Source organism: Callospermophilus lateralis, chromosome 4 (genome assembly GCF_048772815.1).
Source record: "Callospermophilus lateralis isolate mCalLat2 chromosome 4, mCalLat2.hap1, whole genome shotgun sequence".
NCBI lineage: Eukaryota > Metazoa > Chordata > Mammalia > Rodentia > Sciuridae > Callospermophilus > Callospermophilus lateralis.
Window position 1 is genome coordinate 33,010,749 of NC_135308.1, and position 23,164 is coordinate 33,033,912.

Consider the following 23,164-nt stretch of genomic DNA (forward strand, 5'->3'; position numbering starts at 1 on the left):
CATGAATTGCTTGAGATTGATATGGCACAGCAGGGTTTTTTTTAAAATAAATTCATCTGTGTGAGGTATAATTTACATGGGACTACATCTGAGAGAGATCCTGGGACGTATCACCAAACTAGATTAGTTATTACATTTATGTCCAGTTGAATAGTCGTGGGATTTAATAATGAAAAAGTATTTATTATAGACTCTTAAATATACTAAGTTTGAACTACAAGAGTTGGTAGGTGCCATTAGGTCACAGTTTCTGTCTTTGAAAAGATTATATTAGGTTTAGGAGTGTGTATGCTACGTGTGTTCTTGTATCTACCAGAGAGGGAGAGACAAAATAAAATAAAATAAAAACAATAATTGTGTGATAAATACAAATGATTAGAATGTGTTCATCAGCAAGAAGTTTCTTCAGTCTAGACTATTTGTTTCCACTGTTCCATTCACCCACCCTTTCCAGAACCATTATTTATTTAGTGTCCTCTTTGTGCAAGATACCAAGCTACCAGCAAAGGAATCAGCAAAGAAATGGTCCCTAACCTTGAGTATTTGTGGTCTGGAAGGAGACATGTAGCAGAATATAGTATGATGACTGTTAGAATTAGATTTTTACAGAATTCAATGGGGATACAAAAGAGGGACCCTCAAACTGTTCTTGGTGCATCATGGAAGGCTGAAAGGAAGAAATGACTTCTAAGCCAAGTTGTGAACAAGCAGAAAATGGCCAGGTAAAAAGCAGAGGCATCAAGCATACTTACAACAAAAATGACAAGTAGAAATGTACACCTACATAATTTATGTACACTAAACAAAAAAAATTATTAGAAACATATTCTACATAACTCTCATGAAAATAGTTGAAATTAATACATTATTGATTATCAAGATTTATTTGTCAATAAAGAAATGTTAAACTATTTGAAAAAAAAATGATCTTAATATATACATGTTATTTGGAAATTTTGATATTATAAATTTTAAAGGATGAAGGTAGAAATCTGTGTGATTTCTATGTTCTGTCCACTGCAGAGAGGAACTGACCTGTGCAGAGCTATTATAACTCTAGGCAACTACTCATCTGACAATATCTCTAATCATCAATAGTTATCTAATTTTTGGTGTCTAAACAAACAAAATAACTGATAGTAATGTATTTAATTCAAAAATATGTTGTCTAGGTTTTATACTTTTAAATTAAAATGTTTTTCGAGAACCAACACTAGTATTTGGGGGATGGGTAAATGGGATAATAGTTGAAATGAATAGACCAGATTGAAGATATGGTTCTGTAATTAAAACTATTCAATCATCTTTGTTTATCACATCTACATTTTTAAATTTGGACTGTCGAAGAGTATATACAAAATAACTCTCCAAATGTATTCCTGCTTTTCAAGACCTAAAAATAAGATGAACCCCAATGGGTTGCCAAGCATGGACAAACACTGCCATCCCTGGGTAGGCCTGGGAATTAAGTCTGGATGCCAGCAGATGCTCTGTCCCATGTGCCAGGGATGAACAGCATTCCCTCTCTCTTGGACACTCTAGTATTTCCTCAGTAGTGGAAATTTATGATGGAAGTAGGCTTCTATATGCTCCTTTGTACTATAGACTGCCTTCTAACATTGCCTTTGGACTCCTGGTGGCTTGACTTGGGCCTTCAGCTCTTGCTATGTACTTAGCTCCTGGCATCCTGGTAACCCTCAGCTAACTCTTGCTGGCCATCTGGATTTCCCTTGAAGCTCTGCCCTCCTGTCCCTGGCCTGTTCTAGCCACCAGGGGAGGAATGTTCTCCCTTACTCACCTCCTTCCCTCCCCCTTGGACACTTGCCAGTACAGGGCTGAAGCTCACCAAGCCATTTGGATTGAGTGCATTGCTTGATTGCCCCCTGCAAGGAGTCCAGACCTGTCACACACACCCAGATCCTGCTTCCTCCTCTTCCCTGCTTGTCCAGGCTGCAGAGGACCCAGCAGGCTTCTGCCCAAGGTTGTCTGAATTAGGACAAAAATAAGGACCAGTTCCTTTGGCACACAGCAAACATGATTAGATCTCTAAAGGAAGAGTTTTAGGTCTTCCTCATGTATCAGATTGCAGAAAAGTGTTGTGTGTGTGTGTGTGTGTGTGTGTGAGAGAGAGAGAGAGAGAGAGAGAGAGAGAGAGAGAGAGAGAGATATGACACCTTTAAAAGAGAAAAAGAAAACTTGCCTTTTAGAAATAATTTCAGATGTGGGTCATTTCTGATAGTAATGAAATAAATATGTATATTGTGGGTGGAATTTCCTGTAGGATAAACAAAGAGTCACCTACATATTATGCTAGCCTTTTAGATTTGCTATAGACATCTGTGAAAAATTATGAATTGGCCATTCTTACAAGACTTTGTTTTCAAACCTTTATTTCTTTTCCAGTATAAATGATAATTAAAGTTTAATGAGAATGGACTTAGAAATATAATTTTAAATATAGTCTTTTGTTAGATTAGAATGGAGTCTACTTAACTTGTAGAAAGTTATGTGCTACTGACAAAATAACAGTTTGCAAAACAAAATAAAGTCTAAAATTTATTTATGGCATGTAACTGGAGTAGCCATACCCTTACTATGTAGCAATTTATGTCAGTGCACTGCAGTTTTAGTAACTTAGTTTATTTGACATATTTATTTTAAAAGTGAAAAACTTTAAAAATAAAGGTAAAATTCTTAACGGAGTCCATTTAGATAAATTACAGTGACAGATGCATACTGACCCATGACAATTCCTAAATCAGATGTCTAGGAATATTTTTGATCATTTCATTCTTTTATAATATTTCAGCTTGCAAAAGATACTGATGTTGGCATTGTTACTTTACCTCTAGAGGTAACTTCAAAACACAAGAGAAAGAAGATGCTGTGCTTCTTTTTTCCCCCTTACAAAATCTACAAATTATCAATTTCTAAAATTGAATATCTTGTTTTCAAATAACTGATGTGGCTTATCCAGAAAAACTTGATTTAGAAAATATTAACTACTCAGTCAATATTGTCTAAATATTTAGTGAAATGGTTAAACATTAGGCTCAGGGACCCATCAAACTTAGGACTGCATTTCACCCATGACAATCCATAATTGTATGAGAACATTATGTTCCTGTTTCTTCCTCTGTAAAATGAGATAATATCACTTGCTTAAAAGGACTCAGATAATTAAAAAAATAAATAAATAAACATGTCTGTTGAACCAAAGGTCTTGTTCAGTGATAGAGCATTTGCCTTGCATGCATGAGGCCCTGGATTTGACCCTCTGCACTGTGTATGGGAGAGGCGGGGGATAGGTGTCAAATGCTTAATATAATGTTAGCCATAATACAAAGTGCTCAGTGTTAGCTTTTTTCATAATCATGTATTTAGTATAGTAATAGGGGATAGATTTTTATTTTTTAAGCATCTCTGACAGTATGATTTTTGTGCTTAAAAATTAGAAGGGAAGTAATCATCTCAGTTTCATTTACCCTCTAATTTTTCTTCAAGGTTGTTGGCCTAAGTAGAGAGAGGTCAGAAGTACTCTTAATATGAAACTAAGTTGGTTCCAGTTTGAAGTAACCGTTCACTCTTGGACTTTTTTTTTTTTTTTTTTAATACAATTTGCTTTGATTTGGTTTAGTTCATGCATTTTTAAAAATCTTCCTTGTGGTGTGCAGTCATTAGACTTTTATGCCTGAAGAACTGAATTCAGTTATAAGTAAAATTCATTTAATATTGCAAGTATGATTCCATGTGGTTATTTATTCACAACATAAAATAGCCACATAATTCAACATATTTAATAGTGTCTGCTCATGGAACTGTGGGGAATTCTGCAGATCTTAGACGAGAAGTGCTTAAGTTATGGAAGGCAGTATCTATTATGCTAATTACCCCTGACATCATCAATATGGCAAGCTATAGAAGAGGAAAATAGAAGTTGAATGTGTGCATTATGACTGTATGTCTCTATGGAACTCTTTGGTGGACTCCTGTGTTTAAAATATGGCAGTAATTTAATGCACGAATGGGTGTGGTCACAAAACCGTGTTTTCTTGGAAGACATATATGGAAACCATTCTTCATATTTCAGCAATAGAAATAGTTTAAAACCACATCTCTTCCTCTGCCTCTTTCCCATGGGCTGTTGCTGCTACTGCTCAATTTAACTCAAAGTAAATCCTGGATAATTCTCAAGAGATGTTGTCTTTGTCCAATTTGAAAAGAATTTTGTATTCAGAAAAGATAAAACCAGACATACGTGTACAATATTCCAATACAGTCCAATATAAAAATTTGCTTAATCTGGTGCTGATATTTATAGATGGACATTGCTTAATTAGCATTTTAAATTGGAACTTTAATAAATGCTATCAATCAGTGACCAATTTACATAGTATTTATCTGGGGAAATGAGCATGCCAAATATCAGTCTTAAGATTCATCTTGACCCAAACTGTGATTTATTTAAGATCTTAGAACCTTTAGTTCTTCAATTAGAGTGTTCATCTTTTTGTGTTCTAATGTTCTAGTCTAGATTGGCAAATTTGTAGTCATGAAAAATCAAGGGGTACATTTCTGAAGTGCAGACAAGCCCCCATATCCTGGTAAATTTTAACTGTTCAATGTTCTGCTTATTTAATTCTTCTAAGATTCGAATTGGATAGCTTCTTCATCCTCTAAGTAATTATATAGTGTTTATTTGCAATTAGTTTAGGCAACTCCCCCCGAAGAGTCACGTGCATTTTATGATCTTTGAAATGATCCTTTTCAAAATATTATGACTTTGAAAGTTATTTGTTTAAGAGCTAGAAATCTTTTGGTGTCCCACAAAATATCTATTGTTCTATTTTTTGACCCAATTTTACTAGAGAGAAAGAATTTTAAAACCTGGAAATAACTTAGAAATTTAGACTGTGTCAAAGGAATGTCTAAATTTTAGATAATTGCTATGCATTTAAATAATTTCGGTGACATCTTAGTAATATCCTAATTAAAGGATGAATATGTTGATCAGTAAGAGAGGAATACATAGGATGATAGTGATAATCAGGTTATAATAAGATGTGTTTGGTGAGTCATGTTTCTAGATGAGCTGAAGAACAATAAGGTACACAGACTTTGCTTAAACACAGAATACCTTCACACACTTCCATGCATGATAACTGATGTGTTGGACGATCATAGAAATAGAAAAGGAAAAGTCCCCTCAAAAAGATAAAGAGCTATTCACATTCTTCTAATATTAGATATAAAACTGACAAAAGTCAATCTAGAGGTAATATGCAAAAAAAAAAAGAAAAAAGAAAAAGAAAAGAAAAAAAAGAAAGAAAATGAAAAGAAAGAAATTCCTGTTCTTGTTGAATCCTGGGAATGTGGAAAGAATTTAATCTTTACTGGAGTAAAGGGGGGATTTATCATTGTAATCTAATGATAAATAGAGAACACAGATCCTTTGTTAAGTATTGGAGGTGGGTTGGTTTAAGTTTATATTCAGAAGTTAAAAAGTGAAATCAGAGCTCACATGAATATGTTAAGAATATTGTGACAAAGATTTTTTTAAATTTTCTTTCGTGTTTATTGATAAAAGTACTTGAGGAGTTTGGGGGCATTGGAAGAAAACACAGGTAACTTAAAATTCATAAACATTGATTTATCCCTTAGTGTAATGGAGGAAGAGGATGAAGGGGGTAGGTAGAACGTTCCAGAAAAAAAAAAAAAAAAAAAAAAAAAACCGGACAATGGATTTCTGGAGGCAGTGCAAAAAATAATGATAAAAGTGCATCTGAAGGGGGGAAAGGACAATTAAAAAAAAAATAAGAATTTAAATGCAGCAATACTTAAGTACATTTTATTTAAAAGTGAAGCAGGTCAGAACACCACATTGGCTATTTCACATCAGGGATGTCCAGTCCTGGCACATAATTCAGAGCAGCTCAGACCACTTGAACACACGCCCCCAGCTTCTCCTCGCCCCGAGGGGGGCGGGAGCCTGACTGGCGGGCGCGGACAGGGTGCAGACCGCCCCGCCACCGTCCTGGCCGCACAGGGGGCCAGTGGAGGGGCTAAGCCGCGGCGGCCGAGGCCAACCGGCGATTGCGGAATGAACGGGTCCCCGCGGCGCTCCTAGGCGACATCCACCCCCGCACCCGCATGCCCCGCGGGTGCCTGGCTTCGGGGCCCTACCGCCGACCCCTCCCGCCCGCCTCTCCCAGGCGGCTTGTCCCGTGAGCGCTAAGACTTAGTTTGGCGAAGACGTGGGGAGTGCGGCCGTCACTCTGGTTTGGATTAAGTAAACATCTCGGATGTGGGATGCATGAATGGTGGCAGAGCAGGGGTCGGATTCATTCATGTGCTGGGAAAGAGCTGCTTTTGTGAGCACGGGAAAGTAGCGCTCATAGAGAGGGAAAAGGAAAGAAAAAAAAAATCCGTATTGCAAAATCCACAGCAGCCTGGGAAACCACACCAGAGAACCCTGATGTTCCCCCGGTCTGCCGGTGTGTGGGGGGGTGAGGAGCCCTCCTGCCACGGTCTTCAAAGCTCGTCGGCGACCAGTTTTCGGTGCAGTTTTCACCTTCTTCGTTTGGGGCAGGGCAGTTGGAATGCTCCGGCGTGTGTGTGAGTATGTATGTGAGGGTGTGTGTGAGTCTGTTGGGGTGTCGGCGGCCGGGCCGGGCGGCGGGCGCAGGGCTGGCAGGGCTGGCGGGGCGGCGGCGGCGGTGGCGGCGGCTGCCCGGCCCGGCTCGAAGGGGTTAAGCGTCGCCGCCGCCCCCTCCGCGGCCGGGTGTAAACAGAGGAGCCTCAGCCTATCATGTCTGGCTGCCGCTCGCAGCCCGAGCCCCGAGCCCGGCGCTGTAACATGATACGCTCCAGACCGAGGCAACTTGGCAGCGCCGGGCTCCGCTCCGCACGGCCACAGCGAGGGCGCGCCGCGGCAAGGTAGGTGAGCGGCGGCGGCAGCGGCGGCGGGTGCCGCGGCCTGGGGTGGGCGCGCGGCCCCTCGCGCGGCTCCGGGAGCCGCGGTTCCTCGCGCGGCTTCTCGGTCGCTCTCTCGCTCCCGGGCGCGCAAAGGCGGCGGCGGCAGCCCCGGTGGCGGCAGCGGCTCCGCGGGTCTCCCTGCCGGTGTCGGAGAGGGAGGAGGCTCCGCGCGGGTTTGAAACCGGTGCAGAGGCAACATTAGCATCTGAAATGAGGTGGCTTTTTAACCCCTGAGGGACCAAATATCAGGATTTAAAAGAGGCGAAGGCTGAACTTTCTCCCTTACTCTTCGTCACCCGGAGTGGTGCAGGTAGCCGCGGGCAGAATGGAGTCTTTTGTTCCCGGTATTTTTAATTAGATGGATTTTTTTTTTTTTATGAGTAGTATGCAGTCCTAACCTATGAGGTAAAGCTGTCCCCCCCCCCCACTGCATTTCTGTGACTTTTGCGATATATCTTATCGAATTCGTGAGGAGCAAATCTTAGAAATAATGATTTTGGATAATTTATGTCTGAAATGTTTAAAAAAATCTGCGTTGAGCGTAAATGAATCAGCCCTTCGGTTCCATTAACCGAAATCCATCATGCTAATTGCTTAATGGAGAAAAAGGTACAAAATAATCTTGCTAATTAAAAGAGCAGGTTTTCGCCTGCGAAATACTTGGCGTGTGCTTTTTTGTCGTGAGGGCTTTACAGAGTGGAGACTCTGAAAGAAATTCAACTTTGTAGTTGTGCTTCGAAGCAGGTTACTCCTGTGGAAGAATAGTTGGGAATGGTTTGGAAAAACTTGTGCAGTGTCTGTTAAAGTAAAAAAAAAAAAAAAAAAAAAATCATTTGCCCGTTTGTGTAGTGTATTTTAATAAAATAAAACAAGGATCCGTGGCAGCTCTCAGAATGAGATATCACATTTCCTCCCTCTCGTGGGCTAGCGTCTCTATCTCTCCGGAATATCTTATAAATGATATGCACAGATATATGTGCCTGTGTCACAAAGTCATTTTGTCTTCGGAAAGCCTAATATAATCAAATTCAGTGCCTTAAGATGGTGTAGTTGAAGATTTGATCCCCTTCCACTAAAGTGGAAATACTTTCAGTAATTGAAAGCAGATTCACGTCTGGAGTTGTACAAGCCAAGGTTTTCATTTTTAAAATAAACCTTTTGTTCTCCGATTTAAAGTGTTTCAAAGATCCATCCAGAGACCCCTGTGTGTTAATTGTTAAAGTAGTTCTTAGAAAAGGGATTGAAAATATCCAGAGAAGGCATTTTAGAAATACAGCTAACTTAACTCAGCCTCCCTCTAAGTAGAATATTTTAGTGCAGCATATACTGTCTGTGCCCCACATTTTGTTTTTTCAGCAGATTCCCAGGCATTACAATGCATCTGTAACGTTCAAACCACCAAAACCCCAAGCGGAGTCCATGTGTTTTCAGAGACTAAAAACCTGAAAAATTTTGGTATTTTCCATTTTATTCTGTGATTTACACAATCTGATGAGAAATTTGAAGTCTGGCATCAAGTACGTTTACTTTAAGGAGATGCTGATTATACATTAATTGATCGACTTAAACTTAAAAAAATATGATTGCAGGTTGTTAATCTGGTTCCTGTCTCATCTTTGGGGGTTGACTATTAAAAGCTTTAAAAAATTGGCTGTTAAAGACTGAAATTAGGATACATTTTAGACAAAGAGGGAGTCACTTGATCTCTTATTAGCTGCAAAGATAGGGAAGAATGGAGATGTGTAAGAGCTTCACCTTCCTTCTTCGGGACATGAAAATAAACTGTGATTATTAGGAAAAAGTTTAAAGAGTTGTACTTTTAACGATAAATATTGAGCTTAGAAAAAATAGGAATATTCTGAATGTTTTAAATTATTAGTTTCTTAACCTGTTATATTGATTATTAATAAAACCTGAACAGAGCATAATAACAAAGCAGTTGGATTTCTTAGAAACCACTTGATAGCTCTGTATTTTACCTTGTCTCCTAGTCTTCCTGATAATCATTTGAGCACATTATAATAGATGAGAAGTGAAAACTTCATTACATTTAAAAGGATATTTAAGTATTGTTATTATTTCTCATATACAGTTTTCTTATAAGGTATCAACACTTAAAATATTCATCAAATTTTTACCAAATAAAATCTTACTCAGTTTTGGCAGTGTTGCATCATGATTCTTAGATATCAGTGGCCTAGTGTGTGGTATAATAGAATTTAGTTTTCAAAGATTTAGAAAAAGAAAAGTGACTTAGTGTGGTCTCCTTTACAGATGTCTGAACACAGATTTTCACTGTAATATCCTTGTCTCAACATTTAAACTAACCCTTTTTGTGGCTTCTATTTACTGTTAGTTCTTATATCCTTAGATTTTTTTTTTTTTACTTGCAAACAGGGTGCACAGAATCTTCTGTCATCTGAAATAATATATTCAATTTATCATGGGACTCCTGTCTTTCATGATGTAGGCAAGTGGCAAAGGAGGCACTGTCTAAATACAGTGATCTTGATAATTAATGCCATAAAATAGATTAAAATGCTGTATTCCAGGTATTCATTTCCTTAAAAGGGCCACCAGAACAGCGTTGCTAAGCACCCGTCACCACTGCAAGTAACAGAAAATGACCCAAATTAAAGAACCTGTTCTAAGCTGTATTCTTGCATTTTCTAAAGTGCATTTCAAAAGGTTTAACAAGACTCATTCAATTAGTGGAGAAAAAGGATCTATTTTCAGCTCTGATCAGCAATTAAGAGATTGGGCTTTGGAACATCAGTTCTTTATGTTTATAATTTATTTTGTTTCCTGGGTTTTACTTTAACTAAACAATTGTGAGTGGAGATTTTTTAACAAACTACCTTTCTAGTAATCCAGATGTAAATGCTAAGAACAGGGCAATATATTTGTTTACAATTTTTATGTAAATGTTATTTTTTTATTAACTTTCCTCGTTTAAAAAAATTAAATTTTACACTATTAGGGTATATTGCCGCTTTCCTATAGATGTCTTACTCTGAAAATATATATGTAGACATGAATACATGCATATACAGGTTAAAGCATGAACGTAATATTCTGAGTGTAGATATGAGTACCTTCCTACCTAACACTTGAGAAATTGAATATTTTTCTTTATGGATATTTGATGTTGTGAAAATGGTACCATGAAGGAGATAGATATGTTGAAGTAAGAAAGTAAATAAAAAATTTTGGGACAGTGTTTTTTTTTTTTTTTTTTTTTTTTTTTTAACCTCAACAGTGAATTGTACCTTCTAGGTACAGAACTTTTAAATAGTTATAGTTAAAAACCTAGCCAGGGCTGGGGTTGTGGCTCAGTGGTAGAGCACTTGCTTAGCATATGTGAGGCACTGGGTTTGATTCTCAGCACCACATATAAATAAATGAATAAAATAAAGGTCCATCAACAACTAAAAAAAAAAAAAAATTAAACAAACAACCAACAACAACAAATCCTAAGCCACTAATAGAGCGTTTAATGAGTTGTGTCTCCCAGTGACCTGGTTCTTGGCTAACAGGAAAACAGTCACAAAAACAAGTTGTGAAGTTCCTGGTAGAAAGAAAGGAATGGAAGGATAAGGGACTGTTAGAGGAATAAGGGAGTAGAGCAAGAGGATTCCCAAAGGTTTAGATTAGGATTATTGGCAAGACTTTTGCTGTATCACATTGATCTGGACAAGTCTGAAGCATATAAATATAGATTTTACGTTATTAATCGTAAGTGCTGCTTTGGCTATAATCTTATGTGAAATGATTCCATATCCTGGAACACTGAATATTTTAAAGCCAAAATAACACTTATTCTTTCTTCTAAAAGAGATAGTTTACATTAGAAATTCGTTACATTTAGATTTATCAGGTTGTTTGGCATTACAGATTTCTCTAGCAAGAGGTAATATAAAATAAATGGAATTTGTACAACTTATTGGAATTTTTTCTAGAACAAAAAGTTATTACAATATACATTTAAGTCTTCGGCCTTTTATTCTGAATTGAGGTTTCATTTTAGGTACTTGGAATGTGTAGTTTGTTTTTGACAGGTCAAAGTTTGTTTTTTCAACTACAGAATAACCATAACAGGGAGTAGGAGAGTAGATATTATATGTGTTTGAAATGGTATGTGCTTCAATATTTAAGAAGCCAGTTGTTTAAAAATTGATTTTCATATTGTTGGTTTTGGTTACAAATCTTGCTCTTGTTCAATTACAAATTCCCTGTTTAAGTTTTGAAATACTCTTAAGTTTTAGTATGTCAGTTTGAGAACAGCTACCTCTTTGGTATATCAGAAACAGTTTATGCCATAAATGTTAGTGGTTGTAAATTAATTTCACAAGAGAAGAATAATAATTGAAAAGTACACTCAAATATTTAAGGTCAAATTGCACTTCAATAATAGATATATTTGGGAAATTGCATGCTATAGTATTTAAAAGAAAAAGAGTTTCTCTCTTAAGTGTTCTTATTCTCTTTCTTTGAAGTTAGACAATGTTTGACCTGAACATCTTGTTTTGTGTAGTTAAAAGGCAGAACATATTATAAAGAATACCAGAATGACTGATATAGAACAGGAAATACTTCAGGTTTTTTCTAGTTATGTATACTAACAAACTTTTTGAAAATTTAAGATGATGTTAGAAGTTTTAATAATTTTTTTTAACATTAGTTTGTGCATAACATTCTTTTGCCTTCATCTTAAACTGTTTCCAGCAGGGAAAGAGAGGATCTGCTGTCTAGAGACCTGTAAAATGTAGTGCAGAATACATTTTATGCCATTTCTTTTAAATAAAACAAAATTACCTTATACAACAAATTTAACATTGTTAACCTTTTATAATTATTTAACCATTATTTCATTTTACCTCCTGCTTAAAAGTTGTGCATTAGTGGAGCAGACACCTGGCTGTGCTCTTAAAAGTTTATTTGTCTTTCAATTTCTGTGATAGTAGGGGGCAGTACATCTCCTTAATTATCTTTGTTCAGGGAAATGCTGAAAGGCCAGGGTAGTTAAACAAGGCCATTTGGATTTGTGAGGTCGAAGTCAGATGCAAGGAAAGTGGTTAAATGCATTATCATCTTATTGAGTCCATCATCAGTAAAGTGACCTTGATGGAGGTGGAAAAAGCCATTTGGCCATTTTTATGACAGCCACCCCTGCTTGTTTTATCACTGACAGATTTTTACATATTGCTTTATCATATTTCCTTCTTTTTGTTTTTATATATTATTTTCTCTCATTATATATCATCATAGTAAAGGTAAAAACTAAAATTAATTTCTTTTTAATGATAGTAGATTTTCCTTCAGAACTTCATTTCTTATGATGATGATATATATATATATATATATATATATATATATATATATATGTATATATATATATATATATATATTTTCCATATGTATGGAAATATATATATATATTCCCTATATATATGGAAATATCCTTTCATTAAAAATTAAGGTGATGATGCTGGCTGACCATTCTGTATTTGCTTTTAAGGGTCTTTTAATGATGACTATTAGTCTCTTTGCAAAGAAGCTGCTATTCTACTACTTTTCAAATTGTTTTTTATGCTGTTAAGAGGAAAGACTTGCCAACTTCAATTTTAGCAGTAGGAATAATGTTTGTTTTAACAAGTGCCTAAGTATGTTTACATGAAGGTTATTCAAGTTTTAGTAGTTCTCTTGCTGCTGTTCTAGTCATCACTTCCCTTAAGAAGTTAAAACAAAGCCTTAAGATTTATAGTTTATATTTCTCAACTTTATGGCCAATATTTTCCTTGTGATGTATTTTATACCAACTCTAATAAAATGAAATTCTTGCTTAAATATTTGAACAAGTATTGTTCAATAAGAGGAAGAGTTTTATTAAATGCAGTACAAGATCTAACCTTTTTGGAAACTCCAGTTAAAGCAATTAAGTGCTGCATACAAGATTTTTGTTTTCCTAGACAAAGCTGTCAAACATTACTGATTAGAATTTAGCTTATGCTTTACTTTTTACTGCATTCTTTTATGTTACAATCAATCAGAGCTAAATACAAATCTTATCATAAGAAAGAAAAAGTTGGCCCATTAACAAAATACCTAAAATGTTATTTCAAGCTTTATTGGAGATGGAGCTATCTCCTTAGCATCATGCTATGAATTATGTAACACTAAAATCTCAGGAACTCAGAATCACCAAAAATAGTTCCTTCAGGAGAGCCACGTTTTGATGGCAAAGGATTTATTCTTTTAATTTTGTATTTAAAAAACAAACATATTGGATTGTCGTATGTTTAAAATGAGCTGTAAATCCTCCCATCTCCCACTCTACCCACCATTCAGTCTCTTTTCATCTCTTACTTTGAGTCGGCTTCATTAGTTTTCCACCCTGGTTGCCCTGCCTTCTGTCTCTTTAATCCAGCCTCCACGCTGTCATTACCTTTGTCATCTTGATTGGTGTTTTATCAGACCCTTCATGATCTTAGACTCAAAACTCCATTGCTCTTTTCTGCGTACCTTTTCACCTGTGCTTCAACACTTTTGCTTGTCTGTGTTAAGTTAGCCTCTTCTTACAGTCTCACAAATCTTTCAAGAATCTACTTCCATGGTATTTCTTCTCTGAATCCCTTTCTGACTGCCTGAGGGCAAAGCTGGCTTCTCCTTCTTCTATACTTCCATTGCACCCAATACATACTTCTGTTATAGCACTTAGCACAGTATACTGTAATCATTTGTTTACATTTCTTTCTCCCCTATGAGGGGACAAGTTCTTTCAGGTCACCACTGTGTCTTAATCACTTTCTTATGTACCAGAACTAAGCCCAGTACTGAGAAAATAATAGTCAATAAATATTTGTTGAATGCTTATTGAATGAATATATTAAATATAGTTTAATTTCTTCATCACTGAATATCATTACAAACATCAGTTATTTTATTGTTCTGTTAAAATATGATAGTTTATTCAGGAGCCCTTGAGAGATAGGTGACCCCATATGGGCAATGCATACTATAGTTATTATCTCACACTTTTGAGCCCTTACTATGCTAAATGTCTTATAAATTTTTGTTTTGTCACACATCTCTTTAAGAAGGAATTTTCCCATTTTATTGATGGGGAAATTATTACTCATGCAGGTTAACAGAGATATGATATGTAGGCTATATAGTGTGATTCCAAACCTCCTAAATATCACACTCTCTCTTATTAAGTGCTTTAATTACGTGAGCACTTCCAAGTACAGGAGAATATATATATATATATATTTGTACCAGGGATTGAACCCAGGGACACTTAACCACAGACTTACATCTCCAGTTCTTTTTAATATTCTATTGAGAGACAGGGTCTCACTAAATTGCTGTGGCTGGCTTTTAACTTGTGATCCTCCTGCCTTAGCCGCCAAGCTGCTGGGATTACAGGTGTTCACCACCATGTCCAGCTCCACAGGTTTAATTTTTAGGATGGGTTTTTTATTTTCTTCCCTCATTGTTTACTGTCATGTTGTACTTCTTATTACTCTATCATCAAACAACCAAGATTATTTTTTGTTGTCATTTATTCATAAAATAGGCATAAATAAGTTTTGAGTTAAAGATTCTACTCAGAGTGAACCTTATTAGTTTTGGCTTCTTGGAAACATTTTTTGGCCTAATATCCATTTTCTTGCATTTTTGGTCAGGTGAGAATTTTAGATAGTTGAATACCAATTATATGTTAGATGTTCCAGTGAAGCAGAATGTTAATTTCCACAATTAAAGACTTTTTTTATAAAGTTCAATGCATCATAACACTAAATTCGAATAAAAATATGCTAAAGTTGCATTATCATAGTTAACTTGAAACTTAAACATAGTAATAAAGTTACTTGTAACAGAAACACACATACACACACCATACTGAATGTTATATTTGTACTGCATACTGCATATTTTATATGTGGAGAAACCAAGGCCTAACAATAGTTAACATGTATTGAGTATTTAGTAAAAGCTCTTTTCTGTGCTAAACCCTTTATATAGATACTATTTCATTTACAGAACAACTCATGGAGTTTAATACTTTTATAATCCCCATTTTAAAGGTAGGGAAATGGAGGCACAGAAAAGTTGAATAAGTTGCTAGAGATAAAGCCAGGGTGTCAACCCAGATGAGAACATACCTAAGTCTGTTCCTTTCTCCCTTGGGAGTGGCTGGAAAGCAACATATCATTCTGCTAAGAAGTAATGGGCCCCAGGATACCTATAACACCTAGTATGTACCAGGCTATTTATGAAGTAAATATTATTCCTCAATTTATTGATGAGAAAATTGAGGCTTAAATAGATTAAATAATTTGCATAAGGTTATTGAACTACTAAATTACAAAATGAGTTTAGGAACTGAAGTTCCAAATTTATGTCCTTCATTACTGAATTTAGCATACAGTGTAGTTGTCAAATTAGGATTTGTTTTGATTTCAGTCGGCTTTACATAGATATTTGGCACCAGTACACAGCCTTTCATACTGAATGTTAGAAAGATTTCCATATTTGATTAAGGCAAATCATTTAATTTGTCAAGAAGTACTTATAAGGGAATATGTGTTTTGTGTTTTTGTTTTTAATCTTTTTATTTGTAATCTTTAGATTTTCCTTTAGTGAGGCATGATCATTATGATCATCTGTGGTATGGCTAATGTCCGCTTCTTGATTAATATCCAGCAATGATTAGCATCATTGATTAGAAAATTAGTAAATTATGCATTTATTGACACTTCTGTTTCCCATTTAATGGCTTGTTTATTTAACTGATGGCTAATGTTTTTACTTTCAAAGGCTATTAACTCATCAAAATGGTATTTATTGAACCTAGCAAAATGATAAATTATGTTTGTATTTACTCCTTTGTGCCCAAGGCTAATCTATTGATGATCTTATTTTTCACAATTTTGCTTTGCTAAGATCTTCTACATAGGAAGTCAAATTAGTACCATTATTTGATGGTGTAACCTTGGAAAAGTTGCTTAACTTTTCCGGATTGTACCTGGAATAGGAAAGAAATAAACCAGATCAGTGAATTCAAACAATGAGATTTCTTGTAAAAGTTTTATAGAGTTTCTTCAAATGATTCAGAATTCTTGGGGAAAAAAAATCCCATTGCAAATTATATTAAAAACTTTGCATTAACAAGTAAAACATATAATGTCTGTTTACCTTTTGTGCTATTTAACTTATTTTTATCTGTGAGTCCTGCTTTTTCTGTGTATATTTTGCATTTTTGGTTAAGGTATCCTTGTAGGAAAAATGTTTTTTTTTTTTTTTTTTTTTCCTCGCTGGCTTTTTGTTGATTCAGCTTGCCTAAGGAATAGGAAGAAAGAGCATTCCCTGCACAGAAATCTTAGTTAAGGAGTAATCTTACCACCATGCAGGAAAATGGTTAATATGCTGTGGACTTCCTGTGCTTGCTACATGGTGTCTTTGGTTTTAATTGAGAGTCTGAAAATGAAGGAGATTGTCCTCATTAGGAATAGATTATTATTATTCCCAATGTCATTATAGTACCATTAACCAGAATGTTTTGGAAACTACTCTTTTGAAATAGAGTTTTTTGAAAGTCACAAATAAAAATAGTTCTTATTATATAGGCATGCCTCATTACTTACCTTCCTCACAGGCTTGACTAACCAACATTTGGCTATTTCAAAAAATTAGATCAATTCTCAAGAGAGTATTTACCACATTAATTATATTCAGAAAAAAAATAATGCTTAAAGTCTGTGAGGCCTTTTTGAAAGAGAAATTTCAGTGTTTTTTGGAGAAATGACTATATCTTTTAAAAAAATGATAACTCTGAGCTGACCACATTGAAGACAATAATAATCATATGGATGAATTTCAGTATTTTAAGAGTTTGGTGACAATACATTGTGGTCCTTTTTCATGTCACAATTAAGGACTGAACCACAAGTATGTTCCTAATGGGCAGAATAATGAAGTTTAGAAATTCAGAATTTCATAGTTGTTATTAAAGTATAATTATTGATTTTAAACAAGACTCTTAGCTTTATTTAAACTGGTAAGATCTGTGAACATATGACAATATGCTTGATTTCTTTAAAGTATATTTAAGCTGAGTGCGTTGGCATATGTCTGTGATTCCAGCAACATAGAAGGCTGAGGCAGGAGGATCATAAGTTCAACCTCAGCACCTTATTAGTGAAGCCCTAAGACCTTAACTTAAAAAAAGACCCTGTTGCAAAATTTAAAAAAGGGTTGGGGGCTGGGGATGTGGCTCGAACCCTGGTACCAAATAAATAAAATATATTTAAATTTCTTGCATATTATATTTCATACAAAAAGCAAAGTTCAGTCTTCACTTGTATGCTTCCAGTTAGAAACAGGAAAGCCAATGTGCAAGGGCTTCCATAAATTAAAAAAAAAAAAAGTATTTGCTTTCATACTCAGATACCAGTATAAACTTCTGATTTATTAAAATACTTTCTAATTAATATTAGAAATCAATACTGATGACAGATTCTCAACAGCTATCAACAGCTAGGCATTAGAATTGTAAACTATGAGTACAATTAAATAGTCAACATTTTAAAAGTGTATTTATGGAAGCAGAAAATTGATAGTATCTTTTCAGTTTAAAAAATATAAACCTGTGTATATTGTAAAATTCTTCCCCAGCCCCTGTTTTCAGGAATATCTCATTTAGTAATAACAAGATGTGTACTTCTAGATGCCTTGGGCATACTTAAACTCTAATTAGGTATTGCATTGGAAGGAGACCACTTGAAGATTTTATTAATTTCTGTAGTGTGAAAGTGGAAACACTTTGAAACAGAGATCACCAGTTCTGAATTTTGATGAAGTGACAGGTTATCACCATATTCCTAAGAGAGAACACCTTAAAATTGAACAATATAAACTTGAAACAGTATATTAAATTGTTTCTTCATTTCTTGAGTTTATCATTAATAATATTGTTTTATATTAGACTGTTTTGTTTAGGAGGATTCTGCTGTCACACTTACCCTTTTGATTTAGTCAACCATAATCTGATGAAATGCCAGTGTTCCAGAGCCTATATACAACATGCATGAAAATACATGTACTTTTTTTATGGGCAAAAGTACTAGAGTTCTATTTATAGGAAGGTCATAGTTCAATTGCATGTTAGTGGTTGCCTATGAAGGGATAAAAAAGAAAAAAAGGATAGATAGGAGTGCTATGGATATTATCTTTGTGACATTTCATTTACATAAAGGAAGATATATAATTTAACAGTTATTTATGATATTGTTCATGCTATTTATTACACAACACCTGCTTCTTTTAAATTTAAGAACAGGCTGGGCATGGCTTGGCTTGGGAGATTGAGACAGGAGGATCACACATTCAAGGTGAGCCTCAGCAAAGGAGCAAGGCCCTAAGCAACTTGACACCCTGTCTCAAAATAAAAAACAAAAAGGCTAGGGAATGATATCCATATCAATCTACTGTCTTTCCTATCCCTTTGCCTCCTTCCCCCTCCTCCTCCAAAGTTCTACCCCTTATCCCATGCCACCTCCCATATACTTATCAAAGAACTAAAAAAAAAAAAAAGTTTCCCTGGGTTCAATCCCTGGTACCAAAAAAAAAAAAAAGGCAGGGGATATAGCTCAGTGGTAAAGAACCCTTGGGTTAAATCTCAGTTTAAAAATATATATATTATTCCATGTATTTCCTTGAAGTTGTTAGTGTCAAATCTGATTTCTAAATAACATATTTAAATCTGGTAATCATGAAGTTTAAGTCATTTTAGTTACTCATGTTTAGTATAGCAATTTTTTCTCTTTCTATAAAATTAGAAGTCAATATATAAATATTTAAACATCCTTAACTTATTTTAGGAATTTATTAGTTTCTTAAAATCAACTCATAAAATTAAAAGAATTAACTCAGCATCTATTGAAAACCTACTATGTGTCATCTGGTAAGATATTTATTTATAATTCTATTCATAATCATATAATTTTGAGCACATTTAACTAATTTCTTTCCATTTGTATATATACTCAATCAGTAGTCAAAGTCTTCTGATTTTTACAAACCATATTTTTGGACCTACTTATTTTCATATGTGTAATCAACAATCATATTTCATAAGGTCTTGATTTCAGTCAGGTTATCTGGTTTCAGCATCACCTTAATTTTTCTATCTCCTGCTCAGAAAATCATAGGGTCATATGAAGGAAATATTTCTTATGGAAAAGTGACAGAAAGAAAGCATTTCAGGCAGAGAAGGGCACATAGGCAAGTTTTAAAAGTTGCAATATGTAAAGTATATTTGAGAAAATATCAAATAACCTACTTTGAACAGGAAGTTCACAAAAGGGAATTTTGGAAGATAAAGCTAGAAAAGTTGGTGGAAACCAGGATATAGGGGACTTGAATCTCAGATAAATCTGTTTAGGTATGCATTTGGGGATCCACTGGAAATTTGGCATGATACCATGTGTTTGGGAGAAGATCAATGGTGGAATGTTGTTAAAAAGGAGCTAGTAGAAGTGGGGAAACCAAAAATATGCTTTTTCTATTATTATTTTCAATTTATGACTTCCTCTTAAATTTCTTATATTTTATAGTTTATCAATGTAAGCTTCACAATAGCAGGGACTTCTAGCCACTGTGATTTCTTCAGAGCCTAGAAGGTGCCTGGTATGTGATTGATGCTTAGTGAATTTTGGTTGACTGGATGTGTAAGTAAACCAAGACCCCAGAACATCAGGTGATATTTTAGAGTTTTACACAGCTAAAATAATGACAGACCCCAAATTAAAAATTGTATCTGACTTGCAGTTTGGTGTTCTATTACTTGCTAAACTTCCATACAGGCAATTTCTGTTCCCATAGCTTTTTCTTTTCCTCCCTGCCAACTCTTCACCTAAATTCTCATTTCTTCTAGCACGTGATTGTTAAATATCTCTTATCTTAGTACTTCTGACACCACCTTCTGAACTTTTAATAGATCACATTCACATACAAATAAATGGGTTGATTTATTTATTCTGTCACTCCTTTTGGATGGCAAATTCAAGATCTGAGATTATGTCTTTCTGGGATTTTGCTGCTTTGCTTCTTTTATTTTTTAACAGTTCTTCTATATCAGAAGAACTGTACCCAGAACACCTAAGTAGAGGAAATAGTTGATTGCTCAACTCAAGTTTGTCTTTTATTTCAAGTACTTTAAGAAGTTATAAACATATAGTTAAAATTATTTTTTGTCAGATTGGTTCTTAAAATTTACTTTCTATTTTTTGTAACAGTTGAAGTAAATAGAAAAATCAAAATTTTAAGATTTCTCAAGCTCTCTATAATCTTATGAATTCAAGTTCATCATTTTGCAAATTAAAATTCATAGGATATAATACAAAGTATTATTCTGTTTGACTCTGAGAGAGAACCTTGAAATAGGATACACTTAGAACAGATTACTGTGTGAAACCATTACAAAAACTGAAATGATCCCCTATTATCATTGTTTGGATTTTACAATGATAATCCATTACTTGATGCATCCTGTTGCCTAAATATTACTTTATTTTAGTAGAACAGTGGTGAAATACTTTATCCATGTCATATCTCTTATGAATGTATCCCTATAAAATGTTCATTATATATGAGAGGCCCTTATTAAGATTAATAAAATATCAAGCAATCTTCAACAGAATAAGAAATTGCCACACTTATAAACATGTGAAATTGTTAGTGCAGCATTAGCATTCTTTACCAATGTTTCCATCGTAGTTGAAAGAAATACTATATTTTTGAGATAATGTTTCTCCAAAATATGAAACATTGATCAATAAATAAAAATCTTGATATTACTGTAACTCTTCAGATTTAAAATTTTAAAAAATTCACTTAACCTCAAAAGGAATTAAAAGTACTAAAGTATTTAGCTAATGCTAAATATGATAATAACATGTAGTTTTATAAAATATTGATTTAGTATTTTTTGAAGTCATAAAATTATTGAATAAAGACTTTTATCAGAGAAAGAGTTGATGTCAGAAATACATTTATGTTTTTGGACACCTTCTGTGAGAAAACCATAATTCTGTTTTCACTTATAACCTTATTAACCTTTTAAACACGTAATGGCATTTTGAATATGATAAATAGTATTGATATGCTTTTTGATTTGTTGAATTAGAAACTTTCCTCACCTTCTAAATGATCAGTATTCCTTGCCTAAGTGTTTTTACTGTTGGTGCTTACTTCCTGAATTAACTATGTTTTAGTCTTCGAAGGTCTTTTGGCATAGTATAGAGACAGAATGTCTATGATAATGGTGTTGAAGTTTTTTTGGGAAGTGGGGCGAGGGAAGGGTATATTTGTTAGTAACTCAGAACCTGAGTTGAGTAAAATACCTAAATCTGTTAGCTAATTTCTAGCATTTTTTTTAGTAACTAATTTTCTAGCATTTTTAGTAAAATAAATATTATAGTAAAACAAATGTTTATAGTCGTGTTATATAAACTACTAATATAAAACATTAAAAAATTGGGGGATTATGGGTCTGGGGTTGTGACTCAGCAGTGGAGCATTTGCCTCACACGCGTGGGGCACTGGGTTTGATCCTCAGCACCACGTAAAAATAAATAAACATGAAGATGTTGTGTCCATCTACAACAACAAAAAATTATTTTTAAAATTGGGAGATTATGAACTAAATGTGTCCCCTCAAATTTTATTGTGGAAACCTAATCCCCACTGTGAGGTTATTTGTACTTGTGGACCTGAAGATGTGCTTAGGTCATAAAAATGGAGACTTTATGGATAGATTTAGTGTCCTTACAAAAGAGAGAGAGCGCTCCCCTTATTTCCACCATTTGACGACATAGTGGAAGACAGCTGTCTCTTAAGGGGGGGTGGTGGTTAGTCCTCCCTAGACTTGGGATCCTTTGGCTCTTTGAGCTTGAGAGAAAAAAATTCTGTCCTTTATAACCTATCTAGTTTATGGGGTTTTATTACAGTAAATGGAATTAATACGTGGAATAAATAAATATTATTGCCCAAATCATAGGGAATTAGAAATCACTCTTCTCAGCTATTTATAATGATTGTAAACTGCTAAAACATTCAGTGAAGTTTAATAAATATTTATTGAGTGCCTATGTGTTTGACACCAATGCTTATTATAATATATAAGAAATTGATACAGTGTAGCAAGAAAGTAAATGAAGCAATAGTTTTTAAAGTGGTATAGTTTCTGTAATACTTTAGTATTACAAAATATAAAATTAATATAAAATTAAATGTTTTAAGTTTTTAAATTTTTATTGACAATATTTTGTCCTATATCTTACCTTAGGGGCCAAATGTAGATCCAGGTCTCATTTCTACATTAAACTTTAATAAAAATAGGTAAAGCTAAATTATTCCTGAAAGCTAAATCCAAAATACAGTATTATTTTTGAACAATAGTATTAGACTGGTAGAATGATAGTTTATTTAAAATTTTAGTGTAAATCATCAAAGAATATATGAAAACAAAACAGAACAAATGTACTATGTGGATCCAAGAAAAAAATGAAATTCTTTATTAACTTTTATTTTAAGGCATTTAAAATAAATGGGGCTACTTGACAAGTTGCCACAAGCTATGCAGCTTAGCATAATGGACATGTATTCTCTTATAATTTACTAGGCTAGATGTCTGAAATCATAATGTTAGCAGGATCATGCTTCTAGGGAAGAATTTTTCCTCTCCTCTTCCAGATTCTAGTGGCTCAGACATTCTTTGGTTTTATCCCTCCAGTCTTTACGTTCATTTTTATGTGATATTCTTGCCTCTGTGTTTCTTTCCTTATATTAGTATTTCCTCATCTTACAAATGCACCATTACTGAATTTAGAGCTCACCCTCATCCACTATGACCTATCTTAACTAATCACAGCTGCAAAGACCTTATTTCCAAATAAAGGCACATTCTGTGGTTCTTTATGTACATGAATTTGGGGGAGATATTTTTCAAGTTACTCAAGAAGAAAAGAAGTAGCATAAAAGAAGGTGAAAAATGGTTTTCTTAACTATCCTCAGGATTTTGCTTTCCCATTCCTTAGTGTTTTTGATGTATAGGAATTGAACATCTATGCCTTCACATTCCTATTCTTTTTAAGACATTTAATTTGTTGAAACTGACTTTTTT

At 34.5% G+C, this 23,164-nt stretch overlaps 2 protein-coding genes across 2 annotated transcripts in view; both read left to right on the forward strand.

Annotated features, from left to right (window-relative positions):
• Positions 1 to 6,127, forward strand: part of LOC143398190 (teneurin-3-like) — a 113,427-nt gene extending 107,300 nt beyond the window's left edge. Inside the window, exon 3 of the mRNA XM_076855259.1 lies at positions 5,928 to 6,127. Within this exon, the coding sequence (XP_076711374.1) occupies positions 5,928 to 6,127 (200 nt within the window). The remainder of the gene's footprint in view (positions 1 to 5,927) is intronic.
• A 1,123-nt stretch (positions 6,128 to 7,250) lies between these two features.
• Positions 7,251 to 23,164, forward strand: part of Tenm3 (teneurin transmembrane protein 3) — a 339,337-nt gene continuing 323,423 nt past the window's right edge. The window contains exon 1 of the mRNA XM_076853679.1: positions 7,251 to 7,285. The gene's annotated coding sequence lies outside the window, so the exon portion shown is untranslated. The remainder of the gene's footprint in view (positions 7,286 to 23,164) is intronic.